General features: G+C 42.9%; 1 protein-coding gene across 2 annotated transcripts in view; it reads right to left on the bottom strand.

Moving 5' to 3' along the window:
- kansl1a (KAT8 regulatory NSL complex subunit 1a) overlaps nucleotides 1–26,927 on the bottom strand; it is a 226,076-nt gene that overhangs the window by 112,914 nt on the left and 86,235 nt on the right. For both annotated transcript variants that reach the window (XM_060939393.1, XM_060939394.1), the window contains one exon: nucleotides 7,507–8,807. In XM_060939393.1, coding sequence (XP_060795376.1) covers nucleotides 7,507–8,741 — 1,235 coding nt within the window. In that variant the 5' untranslated portion in view covers nucleotides 8,742–8,807. The remainder of the gene's footprint in view (nucleotides 1–7,506; nucleotides 8,808–26,927) is intronic.

The raw sequence follows: 26,927 nt of genomic DNA on the forward strand, positions 1-26,927 counted from the left end.
GCACTGATTGGTGAGGAGGAGTGTCCTCACATGCCCACACACGCCCCGCGAGCACACTGGGATCTGTAAACACCGTAAACCTGGAAGAAGAAGAATTACGAATTACGAGAATTTCTGAAGCCTTATGCGCCTCGCCTCATCTATACGCTCTTGCCAGTATCTGTTGGCGTTGTCGGTGACAACAAGCCACAGCACCAAGACCAGCAACACTGACGACTCCATGTTTATTGTTTACTATCCGGGTCGTGAGACGACCGCTTAAAAGATCACTGATGTCACTGTTTGCGCCGCCTAACGACATCACGTGACGTCCACCCACTTTCGCTAACTCCACCCAATGTGTCCACCCACTTCCAGCCAGCACGGTTCAGCGCGGTTGTAGTCGAAATGCAACTCCAACAGCCCCACTCAGCTCGACTCAGCCCGACTCAGCACGGCACGGCTCAGCCCAACTCAGCCGCGTTGGTAGTGGAAAAGCGGCATTATAGTACATTTACATAATTTTAACAATGACTAAAGCTAAGGCAAGACTTGACCATCGTCATTACTGGCTATTCATGATGAAACATCAAGTTTTCAGCGCAAAGTGCAAATTTATTTCAACAGTACTTTAGTAATGCACAACAGTGGTTCAGAGAAAAGTGCAAGTGCAGTCGAACTTGAACCATGCTTTCAAAAGAGTGGAACAGAAAGAAAAATAAGAAAATCTGCTGAAATAAAGTCAGGAAACAAGAAAAGTAAAGTGAAAGTTCACTTTTTCTGCTTCTTCGCAGTGAAGCCAAAGGCATCTAGTTTGGCAACACCTGATGCCTGTTTTTGTTTCTTTTTCCTTGGCACAGCAGCAGGAGCTTGCCATTATCGCCCATTTCATTTCGCCAAGCCCATCTCCACTTATTCTTTACCATTTTGTCGATGTCTGACACATCTGTGCCTTCATTTAAAAGAAGCGCGTCCATGCTGGCAAAACCGAAAGTAATTTGATGCGCTCTAGTGATGGAAATCGAAGGGCCTATGTCAGGTGGCCTTATACGCAGTACTCGAGTTGAGGGGGGATGTGGGGGATGGCATCCCCCTTCTGAAATAAAAATCTCAAATCATCCCCCTTATAAAACGGCCATCCCCCCATCACATCCCTTGGGACATTTTACCAATTAATGTGGAAATTAGTCTACTATTATTTTAACAAATATTACTACCATTTCAACATTAGAGGCTTTGCGCAGTGATAGCCTACATGTAGCCGGATAAAAAAGACGCATATTTATTTATTCGGTTGCACCTCTCATTCACACCTATACGGAGGTTTCAGTCACTGAAAACAGCTACTTTCGCAAACTCTGGGCAGAGTGGAGATTTCTGAAAACACCATCTTCAGACACTCGTGTAAATCGGGAAAACGAAGCAACAGTGGGCGAGAGGGCGCGCGTGAATATAATGAGTCAGAGGTGTGAATCTTTCACCGAATGCCAATTGTCCCGGTTCTTCATGAAATCGCATGCGCAAATTCATTAGGTTAACTTTCAAATAACTGTTCTTGTGCACTTGCGACACCGGAGCCACTTTCCTGAATTTTGAGCTTCGGAGTATTCGCTTCTTTATCTATTTAAATCAATGAATTTGTCACATACATTAAATTACTAATGTAAAACATTAGTAGCCTGTTTAAGCAATAGCTGTTTTCTCCACTGTTTTCCGACCTTTTGTGCTTAGTGAATGAGACACTTCATTACACTCCACTGACCAACTTCCAATTCCGGACTTTTTTGAAAATGTAAAATATAGGCCTACGAGATGGGTTTTTAACACTTAATTCGCGTTGGTCCTTCACTATTAATTTTTGAGACTGACGAGGCATTAAATACTGTGGAATTATTTTCTCCTTACTATAAAGTTTGGCATCTTAAACAAGTGTCAGGAAATCTTGCAGCCCGACTCTGCAGCCTCCAATGTTTAAGCGAACTGCTAAAACCATAATGTTTAAAGATTAAATCGTAGGCTAATCAAACCAAAGAAAAACACAGCCTTTTGTAGGTTAAAAAGGCTTCGGCACACAATGTTCTGGAAAGGCTGTGTTTTTCTTTGGTTTGATTAGCATACATCTTGCTGCGGCTTCAACAGGGCTGTTTAGATTTTTCACCTGACCGCCTTTCAATAGGCAAATATTATTATTATTATTATTATTACTACTACAATAGGCCTAGTATTAGTAGTAGGCAAGTAGTTGCCTAGTAATAGGACAGCCAGATTGTTTCATCAGTGGAGCCGCCGTTAAAAGGAAACTGATGCAGAGCGCCGCGGCTTGCCTCGGGGTGAATCCAGGCCCGGCGCCAGGAACAGTTTACTATAGGGGGCAATTAGAAATCGCAAGGGGGCAAATATTTTTCATATAGTGTGTAGTAGTGATGGCGGTCTGACAACGTGTTTCAAACAATTAACTGCGCCAACCACAAAACCACGGCCCCGAAGGCTGCTTTAGTACGGGAAAATCATGTGACATTACCAGGGCAGTTGCGCTTTATCAATTCCCGTGCCCATCTGTTAACCTTCCCCTCCAATTTTCTCACAGACACGCGTTACAACCGGAAAGATGCCAAACATAAAACAACACACACAAACCTACAGGCAAGTCCTTTAAATTTAAAATACATACAAATAGCTCCGCGGCATGAAAACAAAACGTCAATGCAAGTCTAAGGTACTTGGCTCGGCAGCCAAAATCATAATTTAAAAAAATCAACAGACCCCGCGGCTGCACCAATAGCCTTCTTGACTCGCACCGAGTCAACGCTAACCACTTAATCCGCGATCCCAGTTTAGGCATGTAGGGGACAAAACACTCTGAAGTGATGAATTTTCACCCCTGCTGCATGGGGGGGTGACGTCAACAACACATATTCTTACGCTATTTGTGCACAAAGCGGACCATATATGAACACATACACCAACATAAACGGAGATAAACTTAGCCTACAAAGAAAGAAAGTGGATTCACAATATTGTGATTGAATTCATTTAATTCGGTGGGGGAAAGACTACTCCCGTAAACTGACTGCATATTACAGGATATTGCAGAGACAGTGCACTTGTGTCATAACCAATCAGATTTGTTCTACCGTGCCAGTTTTAGTAGTGATTTATGTGAAATGTATTTTTGTGCAATGCGCAACCACTTAATATTTCGTATTTGAAAATGCAAATTATTAATACGTCTATAAAATACATTATATTTTCATAAGAAAAACAATTAAGTGATCTGAGTCTCCGTTGAGGGGGCGGGGCTGTAGCCACGAGGGGGCGACGCCCCCTTTCGCCCCCCCACAGCGCAGGGCCCGGGTGAATCGCGTCCCGAGGCGCGGGGCTGGCCCGCCCTGGCAGCGCTGGTTCGTTGGGGAGAGGGCAGAGGTCGCTGGCTGCCAAGTTTGGCCAAGTTACGAGCGTGCAAAGTCGGGCTGGAGCCGCCGATAGAAACGAAACTCAAGCCGAGCAACGCTGCTCGCTGCCTACGCCGAGCCTCCCCGGGACTAGACAGTAGTGTAGGCTGTATTTATTTATTTAGGCCTATCTAGCGCAATAACTTATTCCTTTACATATACTCAAACATAGCACAAGAAAGGGTTCAACAACAGGCAATCACAGCAGCTTGGTGAAGTTCTAAATCACATCGGTGTCAGACCTATGGGCCTACCCCCCCTTTTTTTTCCTCGGATCTGCATCACTCATTATTGACCTTTAGCGCTCCCAGTTGACGGAAATCCATCGTAGCGACGGAAAACTTTAATCCATGCGTTTATGCTGGTAGATGCTAGATTTCAATGCTTTTCCGACTTCAAACTTCCAACTTACGAGTACAACTGAATGCACCGTTAGTCATAGCAGAAGCACCGTTGCTATCAAATGGATGAGCTGTGCAGTGTTATTAACCGAGAATTACGTGGAAAATTGAACACCTTGTTTTCCCAACTCTGCAAGGATCTGCGCCAGCCTTTCCCCTTCTTGAATCGGTGTAATGTGGATTGATCACTGACAAGGCTGCTGCCATTTCAACTTTGTGCTGCAATGGTAGTCTAACTAACGGAACATTAATCCTCACTTTTTCTACCTATGTTTGGCGCCTTACGTAGGGACGGTGGGTGGGGGGGACCATGCCCCCCGTCCCCAGTGCCATCTGCGCCCTTGGTGGTGGCTACACAAACACTCAGCGAACATTTCTCCATTTGTGTATGAAAATACACTCCAACAACTCAGTTTGGTTTCATTTATAACCAACAGTGTCTTTTGATGCTGGCATGTAATTGAACGAGAGAAGACTGGTTTACCGGAGACAAAATAAGCGTCATCTCTGCTTCTGTTCCCTCCGACACACTACTGCCTCCGCCGAGTGCGTGCGCACTCTGAACTGAATCAGCTCTGCGCATGCGCCGTGCGGCACAAAAAAATGGCAGCCACCATGAAGGAAGGAGATCCGGAGTTTTCAAACATTTGCTTAAGTGTGAAATCACAAAATGGTATTCTAGCGAACAACAAAATAGTAAAGACTCAGAAAAACAAATTCAGTGATCATTTTAATAGTGTAATTTCATCCGAACTAGGCCTAACGGTCGATTTAGAACTACAAAAAGTCCGTGTGTCGAACATTTTAAGTACCTTTGTAAAAGTTTTGCAAATGTTGCAGTCAGCATTTAAAATGCTAACTTAAAGTTTTTGTACAAGTTTCAGTTGATTAAACTGTCATTTTATTAAATGTGTCTGCTTTTGTAATAAAAAAAAAGTACTGAAAGAAAACGCAAAACAGCATTGCGATTTCTTATCCATCCATTAAAAAAAAAAAAAAAAACCTCCCTCCGGACTGAAAATTTTTTTGCTCACCCGGTGGACAGGAAACGGATTTTTTTTTTAAGGATGGCCTGAAAGAGGAGTCCCAAACAAGCTCATGGCAAACATGAAAATGATACCACCTATAGTACCACCTAAATACAACTTATTCAGAGCTGACCTATAATCTGTTGCTCATTGGGAAGTTTCTTTCACACACATTCCGTGAGCAAGATGAACTTCCCATTAATCCAACTTTGAAGGCAATAAACTGCCATTTTGTTTATAAGCTTAAAAAAAAGTGTTTTTTTCCTTGGGTTATCACACTTCTTTTCCTAATATTTGCTAGAACTAAAGAGAGTAGTATAATTAAATGCATGACAACTCAATATAAACATTTATTATCAGGCATGCAAACTGGTCAGGGGTGAAAAAGGTGAGAAGGGCGCACGGACACACGGCACGCGCGCAAAAGTACATTTCGTAGTCTACGTTACAAAAAAAATTGCAACCAGTATTAAGCAGGCAACATTCAACATCACTCATCACTTCCCTTTCAACTGTTGTGTGTACTAACTAGGTTTTATCTGGACAGGATGTTGTGTAATATACCATACCACATATACCATACGGTCAATTTGAAGATCGAGATGGTGATTTTGAATTAAAGAACAAGCGTGTACAATGGGCATTACATATTGGATTTTTTTTTTTTTTAAATAAAAAACTATAAGTTCATCTTGGCCTAAAAAATTTGGGCAGACGCTCCCGCGTGGCACATGCCAGCAATTCCCCCCGTCCCCCTATGAAATGAGCAACAAGTAGGAGAATTATACACGGTATCATACCTAAAATTTTATCAGAAATATAGATACGATACTATGATTCTCCCCAACATACTACATTAGATAAGCTAACCTCATTTATAAAAGATACACACTTGTATATGACGTATATGTGATATATATGATGTATATTCATACATTGTTACTTTATGGAAATCTTCAGTAAGTTTGGTCTTTTCATGACAGCCTGTTGTAGACCTAAATATAATGCACATGAAAGGACACTCCTCACCTCAACATGTCCTTTACAATCATTTAAGCCACCATGGGCAATGCTGAAACCACTGCTGCAAACAGTACATCGTGCGAAACTGTCATTATTGTTGACCCTTATTAGACAGGGAGATTATTAGGCAGGGATATTATCAGGCAGGGAGATTATCAGGCAGGGAGATTATCAGGCAGGGAGATTATCAGGCAGGGAGATTATCAGGCAGGGAGATTATCAGGCAGGGAGATTATCAGGCAGGGAGATTATTAGACAGGGAGATTCTTTTGTGTAATCTGAGCTGAAGTGTGTTTTATATTTTGTTTTTTTGGGGCACGCGCTCTCTCTCGCTCTGCCATGCCGATCCTGTAGGCCGCACTGACTCAGCTGAAAACTTCGGTCCTTGAGAAAAGAGAAGCCTGCCCACACTGAAGGCTGACTGGCTTATTTTGCTGAGTAACCCAATCAGGATGCTCTTTGTCTCGCACACTCCGTCATATGCGCGAGGCAGACATTAATGTTTCGATTAGGATTTTTTTTTTTTTTTTTTAAATCGCGAGTCTAATTGTGTGGCGCTGCGCAACACACTGGTCTATGTATGGGAAACCCTGCATTGCTTGCGCTCTACAGCCAGAGCAAGCTAGAACAAGCGGTTGTCATGGGGATTTGAAAAGACGCTTGGTGCTTATTTTTAGGAGAAAAACACCCTGTCGGCTTTCTAGCTCTCGAAAAAAAAAAACTATTTGAAAACCATCCATTGTGAAGAGAAAATTTCTCTGTACCACGCCACTGAGCTGATCATGTGTTCGTTTTCATATCTCTTATATCTGGCGACAGTAAGCTATAGCAGCTGGTATTTACATCTGTAGCCGTCTTATGGAGCAAGCTAACGTTATGTCTTAAACTTGATTTCAGCACGTATGTTAAAACATATTAGACATAGTTACATTTATGTACACATTTCTGGCACTGTAAAAGACTTGCCTCAACACGTAACAGCAACAAAATCCAACGACTTTTCCAGTTATTCACCCCCGAGTGCGCTGGAAACTGTTCCATTGGTATGTTCAGATCCAGTCGCGAGATGAGGTTGCCAGCTCTCTCTATAAAAAGGTGACTTTGCGGTCTGAATCTGTGGAATATTCGTAAGCGAGGACTGGCAACCAGCAGTGGGTTGCGCACCAGCTTGATCAGAACTCCAATGGAAAAGAAGCGCGTGTTACTGTTTATCTCAATTGGCTGTAAACCTTGTAAGTGAAATGTTTGGCAACAATAACGTTGTAGCCTGCCTACCCCCCCCAAAAAAAAAAAAACTCTTCGGATCTACACGATTCACACAAGTGACCTATTTTGGGACCAAAACGGCGAATTTCGCCGAAAGGTGAGGAGTTTGCATGTGTGATTATATTATTTCATCATGGATGAATATGTTCATGGTAACGCGCTTAACGAACACCATCAAGTACCTCACCTACCTCTGGACATGGTCGGAGGTCACCGTTTTCAGAAACTCTTAATTACTTATATATATATATATATATATATATATATATATATATATATATATATATATATATACACACACACACACATATATACATATATATATATACACACACACAAATTTGGGGGGGGCCTTACATCTTGACATGCCGCTGCTCAGTATCCACTCTGGCAAGTTCCTCTTCCTCCATGTCGCTTTCGCCACCTGAGCTGCTCTCGGTGACATCAGAGTCAAACTGCGCCTCCGCCACCCGCAAGCTGGTGGTGCCACTTAGATGCAGTTTCTCCAGGTCTGAAGGAAAAGAACTATCCTTCAGGAGCTGGGCCATGGAGTCCCATCTGGAGGTGGACGATCGAGAAACAGCGTGGTGCAAAAAGCCTGTGAGCTGCTCTTTGACATGGCGCTCAACCTGCTTGGCCTGAACTACCTGAAGCCTCTTGCACAGGCGCTGTAGCCGTGCCGATATATCAGACTGCCTGCGCTGGCTCTGCTGTGCTTGCTCGCGAAGGATTAACGCCTGTACACCAGGGGAAGATGAAGAGCTATGCTGGCACAAAGTTGAGCTCTGAGGGGCATCAAGTGGGACACTGTTGGTACCATTTGTCTCAGGAAGCCCAACTCCAGCCCTGCCAGCAAGTGACCAGTCACTAGGGGGCATTTCAGATTTGAACTGTGGATTCTCTGGTGAACCACTGACACCTGTATCTTCTGGTGCTCTGCTGTGCAAGTCACCCAGCTCTCTTAGGTGCTTGGAATCTGCCCTCGGTACAGATACCGTTGGTATCACATCTCCAGACTTGGACGACAGAGGCAGCAAAGCTCCAGCACCAGTGGGAGCCTTAGCATTATCTCCGTTCAACGGGGCCACACTGCCTTTCTCAGGTAGCGCCGTGCTGGGCACAGCAGCTTTCTTGGCCAGTCCGTTAACTGGAACCATTGCACTCCCTCCTCTTGTTTCAGTTCCTGCACCTCCTCCGTTGACAAGGCTCTTTGGCTGGCCGCCGCTCAGCGCGGTACGTAGAAGATCTCTGTTCAGCAGGCCTCGGCTCTTCAGCACCGATGGCTTGATCAGGACACCCTCTTCAGCTACAGGACCAACATGCGAACACAAATAGGAGGCAACCAGCGGCTGCAACTTGCCCAGACTCAGTGGCTCAGACAGTGACCCCGACAGTGACTCTGTGCCATTGCAGCAGTGATGACAGCCGTCCTCGTGGTGATGTTTGCCATTGGTTGCCGCTGTATCTGACGTGGAGATCGAGGACGACAGGAGAAGGTTGGTAGAGTTGCCGTTGCTCTCTGCAGCCAGTTTGAGGCGGATGTGGTGGGCTTCGGCTGGGGCGTCGGTCAGAGCGGGCGCCATCGCAGCCATGCAGGGCCACAGTAAGGGCACAGCAGCCTGCTTCTGCACTCGTCAACGCCAGCCCACCTACAGAGCCTAAAATAGGAAGGGAAAGGCAAATGATTTCACATTCAACTGGATTTTCAGTCAAGAGAGCATAGACTTGATATGACATGAAAGTCATCCAGATAGCCTTTTTAAAAATAAACCTTTATCAACTAGTGATTTAGCACCAAGATGGCATTTCTCATTGTCAATTTCAGCATGTTAGGGACAGATAACAGAGGTGAACTGAATTTCACAGTAACAATGAGAAGCACTGGCAAAACATGGTCTGCATAATCGTTTATAACAATTGTCTTAATAACTAAAAAGACACAAGGTCCAAATGGAAATCACACGAGTCTAAACTTACAGGGGAGCAATTCCAGCGTTATGGATGTGACATTTGGACTCAAAATGGCAAAAACTGACCTAGTTAATTTTTATTCCTTTCCAGTATTTTAAAATTTGTTGTATATTTTTAAGACCTCTCATATTGGAGAAGTCATGGGAAAAAAAGAATTCCCATAGTACATTTAGAACTCTAGAAAATGCCAAAAAAGACATGCGTTATGGATGTGACGGAAAAAATACCCCATTTCCAGGGTGACTACACATATTCATCAAACTCTGTGAAATTGCAAACATAATATCCAAATGCAGGCATGCATTTAATAAAGGAGTCTTAGCTGAAAATAAAAAAAGCCTTTGTTTAAAATATTTTCTATTTCAAGCAGAATCTAGGAAGAAAAAAATCAGCGTTATGGATGTGACATAATTCTGTTATGGATGTGACGCATCTGAAATAGACATGGCATACGTTTAGAAAATCAGCAATTTAACCACCATAACCCTTTGAAAAACTCTCTAAATATCAGCTAAAACTATCAAAGTTCTTAAATAATATTTAGGATGGCTATTGTTTTGCTGTTTTGTGGATTTTAGCATACATTTCTGTGGCTTGTGGCAATAATATAGAATTGTACATGATCAAAGTTGATTTTAGCTTGGGTTTTACATTATAAGAAAGAAAGACTGACAGTGACATATTAGGTTGGTTACAAATTGGTTCAACTTATTCACATCTGTAAAATACAGGCCTAGGTGATATCTCTGGGAGTGGTTTTGATGTATTACATGTTGCTTTATTTTTGCATGGCGAGGTTGACATTTACATGGAATTGCCCAGAACAAACTTATTACCTACAGCTGGCCTCCAAATTCTGCCCGATATGCACTGAAACTGGTGGACAGAACAAGAACTTCAGTAACCTTAAAACAAAATAATTGGGTGTACAATGGAAACTCCCATTCTTGAAGCTTACATAAGCATGAACCATCCCTTTTACCTCTTCCCCTCTATCTTCTCTTCACTGTGCTAATGGAATTAGGTTGTATGAGGCAGGTGATTTGTGCTTAGTAACATACACAGAGCTACCTACATTCATCAGTCACTGCTACTTAAATTAAACCTTCACCATGACACACAAATATGTTTATACTAAAATACATGATTCATTCAACGAATCTGGTGCCGATTTGTTGGCTGGTGACAGATTTCCATTATTGCTGTGAGAAGTCGGGGGTTGTGTGCCACACTGAGGTCATACTGCCAGTGCAAGTACAAAACTTTCCCAATAGGATAATTTCTTTCCCAAAGACTTCAAACAAACATAAGTGTCAGTCAGGTTTTACTGGTAGCTCCTAAAACCAAAAGAACAAAAGCTTCTTTTCTCATTCACCATTTTCCAACAAAAGTTCAACGGCTTTAATGAGAATGCATATATTTAAAAAAAAAAAAGTCAAACCAACATACATTTGGATTCAACATAAAGTTGCACAGGGACTCGGTTTGAATAGTAGTCACAGAGATTATAAACAATGGTGTGGGTGACAGGTTTTTGTTCTCTCTTTTTTGTGTAATCTTTATCTGTTTTTTACAAGTAAGGTGAGAGAGAAACAGCATTTCAATTCTCCTACATGTCCTGGATATATAGTGAATTGACAAAGAATCTTTGAATCAAAGTTTAAACATCATGGATTCCAAAGTTTCAGCAGAGTGCAGAGATGAGGTGTTGAAAGCTGGATAGACTAGAGCATAGGTGGCCAACCCGCGGCTCGCGAGCCGCATGCGGCTCTTTGCCTGGTGTCATGCGGCTCTCACCTTCACGTCCAAGTTGGTGTTCGTTTGTGGTTTTATGTGCGTTTTTGCTTCACTGCAGTTAATTACGGTTATTTTATTAAAGGTGCTTCGCTTGGTTTCATTACGGTATTTTCACATCATGACAAATGCGCAGGTGCGTGAGATGATATGCTAAATTTCAGATCTCAAAATGGCAGGGAAAAAATGCACTTCAAAAAGAAAATATGAAGATGAAAACAGGACGTTTTAACAGAGTGGGAGGATTTATATTTTTTCGTTGAACGTTATGGCAAGCTATTCTGCCTTCTATGTCAGTCGTCATTGTCGCATTTCAAGGCTTCAAATCTTCAGCGTCACTTCAGCTCACTACATGCTAAAATCGACCAGGACTTTCCGAAAGGGAGTGAACTTCGTAAACACAAGTTAATCACGTTAAAAAGTCATGTAGTGTATATACATTATGTATTTGTTCATTTGTTTTCCAGTTATCAATTTGTATGTGTGCGTGTGTGTTCTTCTTTCAAAAATTTGAGCATTGTATTATATTTTATCTATATTTGCACTTGCACTGATCACTGTTCCCAGTGCCTATGGAGCTTGTACTGTTTGAGGAAATTAAATTAGCACTTTGTAATTTCCATTTTCCGACTGACTGTATTTATTTGAATACTTATTTATTTGAATGCAGGTCTTGTGCAGGTCATGCAATTGAGAATTCAAGCTGAATCAAAATGGCTTTTGCATTTTCGATGTTAAACAGGTAACTCCAAAATGCACTAGAATACAGGAAATTGCATCTAAGAAATCCAAAATTTTTCGGGGGAGGCCCCCCGGAGCCCCCCCAATGGGGGGAATCCCCACATGTAAACAATGTCTGCCTTTGTGCCCCACCTACAATTTTCTTCACCAGTCGCCACTGTTGAAAATGACTGGCCTGTGGTCTTGGTACTGCAGTAAATGCATCATTATCATGTTGGTGTGGGGCATTGGTTAAGTTGGAGTGTGACATCAATGTGGCTGTGTGTGTGTGTGTGTCCGCGCGCGCAGAAGGAGGGTAATATTTGTGTGCCCATGTTCATGTGCCGATGTGGCTCTTTGCCGTAACACAGTAAGAATTGTGGCTCTTGGGCTCCGACTGGTTGGCCACCCCTGGACTAGAGCATTCAAGCACTGCTGCAACACTCTGTTTAAGCAGAGCTGAATTGACGGCTAATGCTGTGTTCAACCTGCCTTGTAATACTAATTTACAAGTAGAAAATGACAAATTTCCACCTCAGCATGTTCGACTTGTGAGGGGGGGGGGGCATGGTTGCCTCCATGTCTGCCTTTTGGCAGCAGAAATCTAGCCAGCTAACTGATGAGAGATGTATTAGGCATAGTTTTATATAAAATCACAACCCCCCCCCAATCCTGTGTGCAGCCATGTTAATCTGATGGCACTCAGTTACTGATACTGCAGCTGAAATGTCTACCCCAAGTAGGAATTTCAAGTTGATAGTGTTTTATTTGGTTTTTACTGATTGGAGGGTGAATTAGACCTATAAATTATAACTGAGCTGAACGCAGCATAAAATCGCACTGCACCACCATCAATAGACAATTAAAACACACTGGAGGAAATGATTAGGCAAAGTGACAATAGACCAACACGTCCATAAAAGGCATTTCAAATATATTTAAAAAAAGGGGGGGGGGGGTACAGAATAGATATTGGTCACCACAGAAAATCCTGTCAATTAATTACAGAAATTAAAAAGCAAACAAATGGAGGTAAAAACATACCCTTAACTCCTTGCTTGTCATTTTCCCAATGTAACTTAACTTCTCCCTGTGCTGCTACCTTGTCATGGTGGAGAGGCTTGTGTACCTTTATGAACATGTGAGCTATACCGGCAGGGGCCAAGTATAGGCCCCTGGCAGGTTTAACCATGCCGGGCAGGTTACAGGTGAGAGGTCAGACGAAAGGCAGCACCTGGTCCTCCAGGTTGGGGGTTGGCGTGGGGTCAACAACCCCATCTTGTAAAACTTTACACCTGTTATCGAAACTGTGAGAGAAACCAGATCCCAGGGCCAGAGAGGAGGCTCTAGCCAACATGCAGGCACCATGACAGCTCCCAGTGAAAGCCTAACTCACGAAGCCGGAAGCTTGAATTGGAGTCTCCTAGGCCCTAAAAGTACAATTCGTATTGGAGCACGGAATGTGCGTACAATGTATGAAACCTCAAAAACAGCACAAGTCAGTAGAGAAATGCAAAACTACAACTTGGACATACTTGGTGTGAGTGAGTGTAGGTGGACTGGCTCAGGGCACAAAGCAACTAGTGATGGCGTAACTATCCTCTACTCAGGCAAAGACAACCAACATGCCAACGGTGTAGCTCTGTTAGTCAACAAACAAACAAAATCTCTGAGTGGGAGCCCATTAGCGACAGGCTGATTAGAGCAAGGTATGATTCTAGGTTCTGTAGGCTAACAGTCCTGCAATGCTATGCTCCCACAAATGAAGCGGAAGAAGAGGCAAAAGATGAATGGTATGAACAGTTGCAACGGGCAATCTCCAAAGTCCCACAACATGACATGTTACTAATTATAGGAGACATGAATGCCAAAGCTGGGAGCAATAACTCTGGGAGTATGCAATGGGACGACATGGGTGCGGAGTCATTAATGATAACGGGGAAAGATTAGCTGACCTTTGCCTTAGTAATAGGTGCGTCTTTCCTCACAAAAACATTCACAAACTGACATGAATGTCCCCAGATGGGCATACCATACGCCAAATTGATCACATTATTATTAATAAGAAGTGGCAGAGATCACTCCTGGATGTCATTGTCTACCGTGGGGCTGATGTTGGCAGTGACCAGCACCTAGTGGTAGCCAAGGTCAGGCTGAAACTAAGGGCAATACCTCCCACCAAACAAAGACGCAAAGTATATATGACGTCCACAAACTGCGTGTACCCGAAATCAGGAAGGAGTTTGCCATTGAACTTAGAAACTGCTTCAAAGCCCTAGAAAACACAGAGGACCAGGATGTTGTGGAAACAACCTGGGACACTATTACGACAGTGTACAGAGACACGGCAAAAAGTGTCCTAGGCTTCAGAAAGAGGAAAGACAGAGTGGATAACACAAGAGACTTGGAACAAAATGGATGACAGGAGGAACATGAAAAGTAAATTACTCAGTACTAAGATACAGCATTGTTTCCCACAGACCAGGTAGCAATTTGTGGTGCTCCACTGTGCTGATGAGGGAATCGTGCGCAGTGGTGTCGTGGCGGTTGGTGGAGTCGGTCATTGGGGTGTATGCGAAGTGTTTACAGCGGGCAGTGTTCAAACACACAGTATTTTTCTTCAGAGTCACCTGCTGGGACTATTTTAAAGCTACAAGAAGCATTTGAGATTATTCAGTTCAATCTAAATTCTTTTAAAAGAGAAGACAGCTAAAACAATTTTTACCAGACCCCTGCCTGGTTTCATTCCTCGACCCAACTTTACATTACAGGGCAGGCCATTAGTTTGCTGGGCTTGATGTTGGTGGAAAACCTGTCTTTTAAATTTATGAAAATTACTCACCAAAACTGAAGAAGTTTTTTACCTTAGTTTTTTGCCTTTTTGGTGGCAATCTTTCAATCAATCATTCTTTGACATTCAAGGAATAAATTGCAAAAAACAAGCTGGAGGTTTTTATTTTAAATATTGAACTCAATGCTTACCTCAACCAATACTAAAATGAAATAAATAGTATAATGTAACAACAAAATAATAAAATATCATAATTAGATGTAAGAAACCACTTAAGGCGACTAAAAATAATGAAAATGCATTACCCTAATTGGTGCAAAGCCTGCATGCCCTATCAGAACATTTAATTCTGCGTGGCTTCCTGAAAAAAAACTCAAGTGCCCTATCATAAGGGTTCATTGGGTTCGAGACCATTTATGAAGATTCGTAAGCAGGCTGCCAGGTGTTCCCCTTGGAGCCTATTCCTGAGGTCTGTTTTAATCTATGGATAAAAAAAAAAAAGTACATTTTCTTCATCATCAAAGCACTGAAAATTTCCATTACATCAAAAAAATATACAAAGGAATACTGAATTTCTATGTGCTTACCCTATTCATAGCTGAGAAATCCCGTTCGCAATTCAGAAAAAAAAACTTTTCAATACTCATCTGGGTTAAAGCAACACACATTGAGAGTCAATGAAATTATAATAGTCAAATAAGTACGAAGTTATCATTAGCCTATGGGCATCCTACAGTAGCCTCTCTCAACTACCGCATCATTTCTTAAAATATTCAGATTTTATGCTTCAGATAGCATCAACTAGGCATCCCTGCAAGTATAACATTTTATTTAGGCTAGTGGGAAATCCTTATTTGTTGTGAATGTCAAGCCATTATTAATAACTTGCATGAATGCTAAAGCGGGATAAACGGGATAATGCAATAAGGCCGGTGTCACAGTCTGAATTTACCACCAGTCTAGACTTCCCGGAAGTTGACCGGGGGGGGGGGGGGGGGGATAATCTGTCTGCGCATGCGCATGGTAAATTTATACCAGCGCACGATCAGACCGTGACACCGGGTTATATGCGCAACGGCAGGCCAGGGCTCGAAATTAACTTTTTTTCTTTGTGTCCCCCAGTGGTCCCGAATTCTGTGTTGTATTGTCCCGAATGGAAGCAATAGTGTCCCCATTTTTTTCCTCTCTGAAATAACCAGTGGTTAATATTATCATATGAAGTCTCATCTCACCTCATTATCTCTAGCCGCTTTATCCTGCCCTACAGGGTCGCAGGCAAGCCGGAGCCCATCCCAGCTGACCACGGGCGAAAGGCAGGGTACACCCTGGACAAGTCGCCAGGTCATCACAGGGCTGACACATAGACACAGACAACCATTCACACTCACATTCACACCTACGGTCAATTTAGAGTCACCAGTTAACCTAACCTGCATGTCTTTGGACTGTGGGGGAAACCGGAGCACCCGGAGGAAACCCATGCAGACACGGGGAGAACATGCAAACTCCACACAGAAAGGCCCTCGCCGGCCACTGGGCTCGAACCCGGACCTTCTTGCTGTGAGGCGACAGCGCTAACCACTACACCACCGTGCCGCCCATCATATGAAGTTACTATTATATTTGTAACTATGCGATTTTGAACCCTTTATATCATTTTTACAATAAGTCACAAGACACAAGTGACACATGTCCTATACATCATCTACTTCAAAATTACAGTTATTGCATTTTCAGTTTATTAAACTTTGGCGATCTCACTGTATGAATAGATACCCGTTTATTTAAAGGGGCCAACTAGCTCATTCAGAAAATGTTTCAACTCCCTACATCTGCAGTACACTTTAGTTGAAAATAAGACCCCTTTTATGTTCATTTCATCTACTTATACCTTGAATATCTGTTGGCACTTATAAGGCCAACTTATAATTTTCACCATTACTGTTATCCATTTTATGAACTTTCCGTTATCCATTTTATGAACTTTCCGTTATCCATTTTTATGAACTTTCCGTTATCCATTTTATGAACTTTCCGTTATCCATTTTTATGAACTTTCCGTTATTCATTTTATGAACTTTCCGTTATTCATTTTATGAACTTTCGCTGCCGGGTGCAAATGTTAGCAACATCAGCATAGTGGCAGGTCCGAGCCTAGTTGTGCTGCTGACTGACTAAACTTTCTGAACTAGAAAGACACCAAGAAAACTCACTTATTCTGTTGAACGGTATCTTCTGTCAATATCATCCACATCATTCCTGTTGTATTTTATAATGTGTCTAACAGTGTTCATTAAGTTCATTCAGCTGCTAGCGTTGCCTGCAGACCAGGCGATGACACTTTGGATCCTGAAGGTCCCGGAGACGTTATGTCTGGGCTTTCAGTTTCTTCCCCGCGGTCGGTCCGCTTCAACCACTTCAGCATTTTTGTTCTGGCAAGAGTCGGCGCAGTGTGTGCGGTAGCAATTCCATTCCAAGTCCATATAATGCGGACTCCGGCCGAAGATTCTAGAACAGAATGCACTGCTCTGTAGCCTACGGATGCAGGTGCATCGAAAGTGTAGCTACTATGTATTTTTCGCTGTTAACGTTTTAAAATTAAAATTGACAAATTAGGTGAATGTCTACGTATGTGTTACGGCTTTGTAAATAATATTAATGTAGAACTTTTTTTCTAGATCTATTTTTTTCCATTGTCCCGGGATTGTCCCAGATATGATAATTTTGTGTCCCGATGACATTTTTTATGGTCCCCGGGACATCGGGACACCGTTAGTTTCGAGCGCTGCGGCAGGCCCATGTACACGCCTCTCCGTCGCTCTGTGTGCGCGCGCGTGAACAAGAAGAAAGAGCACTATGAATGAACGGAACAATACGCAACGGAATTTTTTTTTTCAAAATCGCAAGTCTGATTATGTGGCGATAGGAATCCATTGCAGGGTTCTCCACGAGGGGTTTTAGAGGTGCGGGCCGCCCCCCTTTCTGTGATTCCCGCCCCCGTTTAATTTCTGCCACCCCTTTACAAAAGAGACGTCCCTTTGTTTTCTTTGTGACAGATAGCCTTTCTCTGCTGGAGTACCGACAACGTGACAACACCCGAGTGTGAAACTCATTTACCAGCAATTAGTTTAGTCAGTCTGATGATTATAGTCTAAGAAAAGCGTTTCACACTTCGGCGTTTTTGACACATTGTTCTTGCGCCGGGAGATAACACGCCTTTATAATAACGTGTGAATCGACACCAAGTTCGAGATAACTGATTGTTATTGTCGGCAGAGAAATAAAGGATAAAAACAAAAAGTTCAAAGTTGGTGCGGCAAGCGTGATATTGCCTATAAAACTGTGAGGATATAACCTGGCTGTCAGTGTTACTGTAGCTCTTGAAGCTCTGTCGAAACGTCTCTCGAGCGATTCAGTTTTACGCGCAAGCGTTCCACTGTCGACATCGAAAACATCGATTCAAAACGGCGCAAGATCTCTGGTCAGGCTACTACTAGCGATGCCACAATTTTCACAAAGCTGCAAATCCCTGCATTAGGAACAGGAAGATCACCTTCGAAGTGGATGTTTAGGAAAAGAGGAAAGCAGGTAATTTTGAGTTAGTTTCTTTCAAATATCAAAGCATTTTGTGCAACCATATTTTAGAGATCATGTTAGGCTGTGTAACTATTACAATGCATTTTGCTTGAGTCTGTATGAATGAGTTTAAATTACAATGTCATTTTTCTTTATCTTCTTAGACTTAACTGGTGAACATGAATGGAGCGGTGTAAATATAGCCATAGAGCAGTATAAACATAGCCATGGAGCAGTGTAAATATAGTTAAAACAACATCTTTTCAATGTACTTTACTCTCTAAAAAATTTTTTTTCCAGTGGTGCCTGCAATTAAATTTCCATTTCAAACAATGTCAGCTTTTGTGGAGCAGTGTGAATATAGTTAATACAAAAACTTTTCTGTACTTTTCTGTTCTTTTTTTGTAGTTTGCTAAATAAATAAATATTTTTTCCAGTTCCATTTCAAACAATGTATCTGAATATGATGTGTAAGTGTGTAATGTTTGATGTATGATGTGTTTTGTATCAGTCCAATAGATTCCTCTATTCTAAATGATTACTATTTGAGAGTATTTTATGCAAACATTATGCAAATGATATATGTAAATTTATGCAAATTTGTTTCAAGGTCATCCGATTGACCCCCACCACCCTATATTTTCAATCCATGGAGAACCCTGCATTGTGTGGCGCTGCGTCACACAATGGTCTATGTATGGGAAACCCTGTACAACATGTAAAGGCCAAGTATAGGGCAAAGTATAAAGAAGTCAAGAGAAGTGCTCGTAGGGATAGGAGAGCCTTCGTGGAGGAATTGGCCAGTGAAGCTGAAAATGCTGCATCAAGGGGGGAACTGAGTACAGTGTATAAGATCACCAAAAGTTTATGTAACCAAAACACCACCAGTTCTGTTCCAATCAGAGATAAGCAGGGCAAAATGTTAACAACTGAAAGGGAACAAGCAGCAAGGTGGGTACAGCACTTTGAAGAGGTACTTAATAGACCACACCCTGACGAACCCGTAGACTCTGAACCCTCTGATGATGACACCATTGACAGCAGCCCGCCTTCCCAGGCCGAGGTAGAGGCAGCCATTAGGGCAATGAAAAATGGTAAGGCACCCGGCATTGACTCCCTACAGGCAGAGCTATTGAAAGCGGATTGTGCCACAGCCATTCTTGTACTTACTGATCTGTTTGCAAAGATTTGGGAACATGAAACCATTCCGGATGATTGGTCTAAGGGCCTTATCTTTAAAATTCCAAAGAAAGGTGACCTCAGCAATTGTGACAACTGGCGAGGAATAATGCTCCTATCCATTCCGAGTAAGGTCTTCCTGTGTTTCCGCTATGTACAATTGGCTGCGGCGGGCCGCCGCACCTTGATTTTTGCAGCCGCACCTTCAGGAATACCCCTAGGAGCTATATGCATTCGACTACATTATCCGTTGCTTGCCCAGTCTTTGCGTTTGGGGCGAAGCACAGTTCCACTGGCCGAGGTAGCAGTTACTTGATTGGTTTCCACGGGTCGCCGTGGGCTCTGATTGGACAATGTTCCGCCTGGAGCAGCGTAGCCAAGCCAACCTGAGGTAAACTAACTGCTACGCGGCTGTCACTTCAGCTGTCAAATTGGGAAAGGTAAGTGTTGGCAACAATTCTTGAAAAGTAGACAGCAGATGTTATGTTACCTTATATTTCCAGTGTTACTTGAAATTATGTTTCGTTATGTCACATAATTACATCATGTAAAACTATGTTAGGCCACGTTATGTTACATACTGAGTACTGACTACTGCTGAGACGTCTCGTTTGGCCTCCCGGTCTTCTGTGGTAGATTAGTCCGTTCACAAACTGATGGGATGAATATCCACATGTAAACAACTACATAGATCTAGACAGATTATTGTTTGGCATTTTCCAGATATAGTCCATGAGAAATGTAAGGGCAGTTTTTTCGATTTCATTACAGCCTATCGCCAGAGCGCTAGTTTTTATTTGAGCTTAATTAAGTCGACTGATAACGTCAACGCGATATCTTTCAATTGCAGATGAGCTTGTTGAAGTATTTCGCCAAAAAAAGAAAGGTGACAGATGAAGAAACTGGGCAGGTAAGATTCATTCATGCAAAATAAAAGTCATTCGAGCTAGGGATGGGCATTCGATTACGTTTTCTTAGCCGATTGTCAGGAGAATTAATGATGAATAATCGAATAATAATTAATATCTTTATATTAAAGTAATCATAATTATTGCTATAATTTATCCCATTAGATTCCATGGCGGCCGGCGTTGGCCGTATTGTATCCCATAACGGCCGGCGTCGGTGTTTTAATAGGCTATATAGGTGAATGGACGCCGCCATCATCCCATTTACAGATAAGCCTAAATACTCTTAAGATCAATATTTCAGACCCTCTTCGATTTATTTTCATAATAAAAACACGTCTTTGTAATCAATTGTTTTTAGATATTTTAGTTTTACTATAGATCTTACGGTTTGCGAGCCGTCCTTGGATACAAACCACAGGTTCTATCTGATAGCCTATACACTAAATATCGAAACTTCAGACCCTCTTCGGTGTGTTTTTAGAACCAAAGCCATAACATTTGTATTTAACTATCTTAGCTTTACTATGAGATGTTCCAGCTCCTTCTTGTCCGTAGTCTAACACCGAGTCGATAGTTGGAATTGAGATGAACCGCCACCGTCATTTTACAAGGCTCCGGTGCGCGCTGTTCAAATGGTAGGCTACATCATTTTTGTTGTGGATGAATTGTATTTATATGCTCCATTATAGTGATGACAGTAAACTTGGACATTTAAAAATGGTCCAACGCCACACTTCGCCGTGCTGCTTCATGTTGATTTTTAAGCGATTGACCTACGCGACGGAAGCTCGTAGGTAACTGAAGCCAGGGTACGGCCAAATGTTTGTCCGTGACAGACAGCGAAATTCATTGCTTGAAGACTTGCACTACGCACAACGCAACAACCTATAGGCTATTCATTTTTGTCGATGAACATAAACGTCATTCTTCTTAACGAAATTCTTAATGGTCAATTATCAATTAATCTAGGCTATTGGTTATGTGATGTCCATCCCTAATTCGAGCATACACTGTTGCAGAAAGTACAACACCGATGCGAGTTTTTAAACACAGCCCTTTTTCCGAACGTCAGTGGGTGGGTGTGATCATCTGCGAAATGCCATATCAGATCAGAAATTATCAAAACCACATTCATTTCAAAATGTCCATGTAAATGTTTTGAAAATATGAACATTTTAGGCAGGTAGGAGCAGGAGAGCAAAGCAGACTGACAGAACAGGAAAGAGGATGTGAAAAGAGGGAAGAGAGAGAGGAGAGCAGCCAAAAGAAGGGCAAACACAGGGCCACGGGCTGGGACCCTACATGGGTTGACAAGCCCAGATACAAATCTTGGCTTTACCACACTGACCATGGCAAGTATTCTGTGGCTACTTTAATATCAACCAATTCTGCCACTCATAGTCTTTGTGTTAATTAGCAATAACAAAAACTAACACTGGTCTTTACCAACAGGAATGTTCTGTCACTTACAGGCTTTCGTCTAAATGGGGGAACAGGGGCGCTGCGCCCTTTTACTCTCGGCGTGCGCCCTCTTACCGACTCCGTGAAAACATCCCAGCAACACTACGCGACAATGTGTCTGATCATCAAATACGTTATAATTGCTCCAAAAATATTCCAATCATAGTAGATACACCGCCAGACGGTGAAAAACAATCCGAATTGGCATTTTCCAGACTGAGGAGCCATGTTGTTTAGTTGTTTACTTGTCGCGGCTGCTCTCGCGAGATTTGACATGGGTTACATACAAGGTCAGCTGACTTGTAGAGCAAGATTTCTCGAGACTGAATGACCTTTCACCCACCAGCGTGGGAGCTTTTGACAGAAGTAGTTCGCGAGTTGTTTTTGTTGACACTTGGGCATTTAAAGAGGTCATCCCGTGGCACGAAATGGAAGAAAGCCAAAGACTGTCCGGGGCAGAAGAAGATTACTTCTTTCTTTTTCAATGTTGACAGACAATTTGTTACAATTTCCCTCTCAGATATCCTCAGAATGTCCCATTGGAGCATTTTTCAAAGGCTTTGCACGGCGGGGGGGGGGGGGGGGGGGGGACACACAACCGGCACCATCCCCCCACACACACACTTCGCTCCCTCGCCATGGTGAGCGCCCTCATACTAAATTTTTCTAGAAAAAACCCTGACTTATGTCGCCAGCATAAGCAGACACCAAAAACTGGCTCTCCAAAGAGGCCTTTTATTGAAGGGGTTAGGTGTGGGGGGAATTTAGTCTCCCTGACTGTTTTCTAAACTGCCTTGCTCTGCAGGTTATGCTTGTTCTTTCAAGACTAGGTTTATTCATTTATTCCCTTACAAAGGGTCACCATTTTAGCATGTGTTTTGTCAAAAAATTTCTCAGAATGCTCCCGTATCCTCGTACTGGGGTGGGACGTCTGAGCGCAGGTCTTGCCACCGCACCTTCAAACATTTTCTAGGGGAAACACTGGTCTTCTGTAGAGTTCTCCTTAAGAGAATTGATACTGCCATTGACACCAAGTTGAGACAGGAACAGGCAGGATTTCATAAAGGAAGAGGTTGTATAGACCAGATCTTTGCCCTTCGAAACATCATAGAACAGTGCATAGAATGGAACGCCCCACTACTCGTTAACTTTATTGACTTCAAAAAGGCATTTGACAGTGTTCACCAGGAAAGTCTGTGGAAGATCCTAAGGACATATGGCATACCATCCAAAATCGTTTCTATCATAGGAAAATTCTACGAAAACTTTGAATGTAGTGTAATTCTGGAAAACAGTTTGAGCGAACCGTTCAGTGTCAATTCTGGAGTAAGGCAAGGATGCATCCTCTCCCCCATTCTGTTTCTAATTGTGATTGACTGGATGATGCGGGAAACTTCTGACTGTCCTCGAGGTATTAAATGGACCTCCACTACCTACCTCGAAGACCTTGATTTTGCTGATGATCTCGCAGCCTTAGCTTCCATACATAACCAGCTCCAGGAAAAGACCAGCCTACTAAATGAATATGCCAAACAAACTGGACGTCAATAAGAAAAAGACCCAAGTAATGTGCATTAACACACACAGTGCCCCCAATTTGCATTGATGGAGAGCCTCTGGAGTGTGTGGAAGACTTTACATACTTAGACAGTGTCATGAGTGCCGACAATGGAGTACAAAAGGATATTCAGGCCCGACTTGGCAAAGCTAGAGGATCCTTCAGTCGCCTCCATGTCATCTGGAAGTCTAAATCGTTCAGCCTAAAAACAAAGCTCAGACTCTATAACAGACCGTAGTGTGAATGTGAGTGTGGATGGTTGTCTGCGTCTGTGTGTCAGCCCTGTGAGGACCTGGCGACTTGTCCAGGGTATACCCCGCCTTTCGCCCGTAGTCAGCTGGGTAGGCTCCAGGTTACCTGCGACCCTGTAGAACAGGATAAAGCGGCTAGAGATAATGAGATGAGATGAGCAAAGGTATAGGGCTTGATATAAATCACATCACAGCCACCGGGCAAATGTCTGAAAGGGGCCACGAAAAATCAAGGCTGTCCTGCTTGGGACACCACATTTTCAGCAATCTGGTGGCCCAACAGTAACTCGTTTTATTTGATGCTGCACCAGTGTCATACAGCACTGTAGGGCATCACAGTAACTCCATTTACTTGATGCGGTACTGCACTGTAAAGCATCACAGTAACTCAGTTTATTAGATGTGTGTAATATAGTGTATACACACACTGCTTGAAAAACCGCAGGTCCAATCATCCGAGACAATTAAAGTCGTCTGTAGTCTAAGGACTAAAGGACGAGGAAAACTTTAATGGTGATCAGACGACAAAAGTTAGCGCTGGCAACCTAAGCGATACATGCAACCACTCCATGATGATGAGGATAATTCTTATTATTTAAATTTATATAGCGCCTTTCTCAAAACCCAAGGTCGCTTTACAATTATTGGGGGGGGGGGGGGGGGGGGGGGGAGTCCACCAAATAAAGGTCAGCATGTCATTCCAATGGTGTCGCAGCCACAGTCTCACCAAAAGGCACACGAAAACAAGTCCCACACCGCCTGCAGAGCCGCCGGGCAACATCATTCAGAACACCGCACCATGGGTCCACAAAGTGAGCACAGACGCACCGCCACGCAGAGCGCTAGTATGCCCCCAGCTGCCGCGACACCACCGAGCAACATCGCTCAGAACATCACGCTAAGCACTAAAGCACTGCTGCACAGAGCGCTGGACAACTGCGGTGTTAAAATGAGCAATGAGCTCTCTGCAGTCCATAGCTAGGAGCACCCATGGCAAACCAAGGCCTGGAGGGAACCGACGGCCAAAACTGGGTACGGGGCTACACCACAACCGACGGACAAAACACTCAAACAAAACATCAAACTATACACACACAAAAAAAAAAAAAAACCAACCAAAAAAGAGAAAATAAAATAAAAAGCTCCAGTGGGCAGCACGGTGGTGTAGTGGTTAGCGCTGTTGCCTCACAGCAAGAAGGTCTGGGTTCAAGCCCCGTGGCCAGCAAGGGCCTTTCTGTGCGGAGTTTGTATGTTCTCTCTGTGTCCGCGTGGGTTTCCTCTGGGTGCTCCGGTTTCCCCCACAGCCCAAAGACATGCAGGTTAGGTTAACTGGTGACTCTAAATTGACCGTAGGTGTGAATGGTTGCCTGTGTCTATGTGTCAGCCCTGTGATGACCTGGCGACTTGTCCAGGGCGTACCCCGCCTTTCACCCGTAGTCAGCTGGCATAGGCTCCAGTTTGCCTGCGACCCTGTAGAACAGGATAAAGCGGCTAGAGATAATGAGATGAGATGAAAAAGCTCTGGTGAGAAGCGGCAGCCAGAATGCACACAGCGTACTCTCAACCAGAAACGGAAATGAAGGGTGATGCAGGTCTGAACCATCAGTCCGGCAGTAACATATCTCTATTATTATGCAAAGTGAATCATGCATTGTGACATCTGACTCCTCGTCAAAACAAAGTTCACCTGTGTCCAGAGACTCAGATTGTTTTGCAGGTCAAGGGGCCCACAGGGCCCCTCCTGGGAAAAAACAGGGGCCCATTTCTACAATGGGGGGCCCAGTGATCATCCTTCAGCTGAAGTGAACCTAGTGAGTGAAGCGAGCCCAATGAACAGCTGGGGCAGTTTTTTTCTTCTCAATTCTGGTTTTTTTTTTGGTATTAGAAGCCATATGAAGCAATGTAGATGATAAAAATCAATGCTTCAACCAAATATATTGAGATAGTGTTTAATCAGTGGCAATATTTTGGAATTCAACCACAGGCCACTATATATCACATCTATATTATCTCCTCCTTGTAAATTATAATTTATTTTAACTTGTTTTCAGTTTGGTGTAGGCCTATAGTAGTAGTCACCAGTGGTAGTGGTGGTAGTAGTAGTGGTGGCTGCTGTTGCAGTAGTAGCTGTTGTAAATCTAGTATGACTAATTACCTTGGGTATCAGGGGCATCAGTTTTTTCAGGTGAATGTACTCTCTTTCTGCCGAAGAATGACAAAATAGATGTATTTTTCTTTTTTTTTTTCTTATCCATGTTTTCTTGTCTCTTTCGAATATTCGTACATAGACCAAGACGCCACCTAGCGAAAGACTTGGATCAGGTTTTACTGGCTTGGGATGCTATAAACGGGGCGGCGGAAATACACGAACGGGTCCGACGTATATTCAATATGCCGGTGGTCAAAACAAATTCATCCGATGCTGAAATCTGTTGAATATCCAGATAATTAGTTGCATAATTGTGCAAGATTTTCGATATGGAGACCATGAAGTCAAGTAATACCAGTCCCCCCAGGATTTCGCGGGCCTTTTTTGTGATCGTTGCGGGCTAAAATGTCTGATGTTGTGTGCGCGCGTGTGTGTGTGTGTGTGTGTGTGTGTGTGTGTGGGGGGGGGGGGGGGGGGGGGGGGTGTCCAAAAAACTGCGATGAAAGTTGCGGTGTTTTTTTAGGTTTTTGCTGCGATTACATTGTGGGAGGAAGTGAAAGTTGCGAGAAATTGTTGCGCTTTTCTCTTTGTGATTAAAATTGAGTGATAAGTTATTACTGAAAAACTATTGATTAAAAAAACAGACACTGAGAAATGGTCCTATAAACAACTTTACCAATACAAAAGATTACCAGGACTACAAAAATGCAGAAAAATAGGCTTTACTTATCCAAATGCACCTGTTGGTTCAAAAGTTAAAGTGCAGAGAACCTCACAGCACAACATGAAGTTAGCTTAAAATATAATATAAATGCTTCAGCTTTCATGTAAGAAAAAAAAAACTATTAATACTAGTACTGTGTGTAGGCAGTCTCTCCTGAAGACTAAATTAAACAATAATTATAAACTAATAAAATAAATGGCTCAGGCTTCATAGAAGAAAAAAAAACAATTGAACAGAATCTCACAGTATGATGCTGAAGCTGCCTAAACAATGGAAAATAAAATACCATTTTGGCAAAAATGTTGGCATCCATTAATTTCTTGTATTAAGTAAAAAAAAAAGTGCACACAGTCCTTCACTGTAAACATAACACACTTTCAGTAACAGAATTTAAGCCTATATAAACACTGAATCGCACATGCTGCTTCTCTTGAACGGAAACACGGAAGTAAGCAGTGTTGCCAGATACTGCTGACGTTTTCCAGCCCAAAATATGTTCAAAACCCGCCAAAATGCACTTGAAACCTCCCAACCGGGCGGGAAAACGCCTAATCTGGCAACACTGGAAGTAAGGCGGAAGGTAGTTTGTCGACGTCACCTCAAGACGACGCCAACGGGAAAGTTGCAGTGACTGGATATAATTGCAACACCGCCCTGAATTCGCGGGGATTGGTTGAATTTGTGTTGAAGTTG

The sequence above is a fragment of the Neoarius graeffei genome, chromosome 14, assembly GCF_027579695.1.
Source record: "Neoarius graeffei isolate fNeoGra1 chromosome 14, fNeoGra1.pri, whole genome shotgun sequence".
Classification (NCBI taxonomy): domain Eukaryota; kingdom Metazoa; phylum Chordata; class Actinopteri; order Siluriformes; family Ariidae; genus Neoarius; species Neoarius graeffei.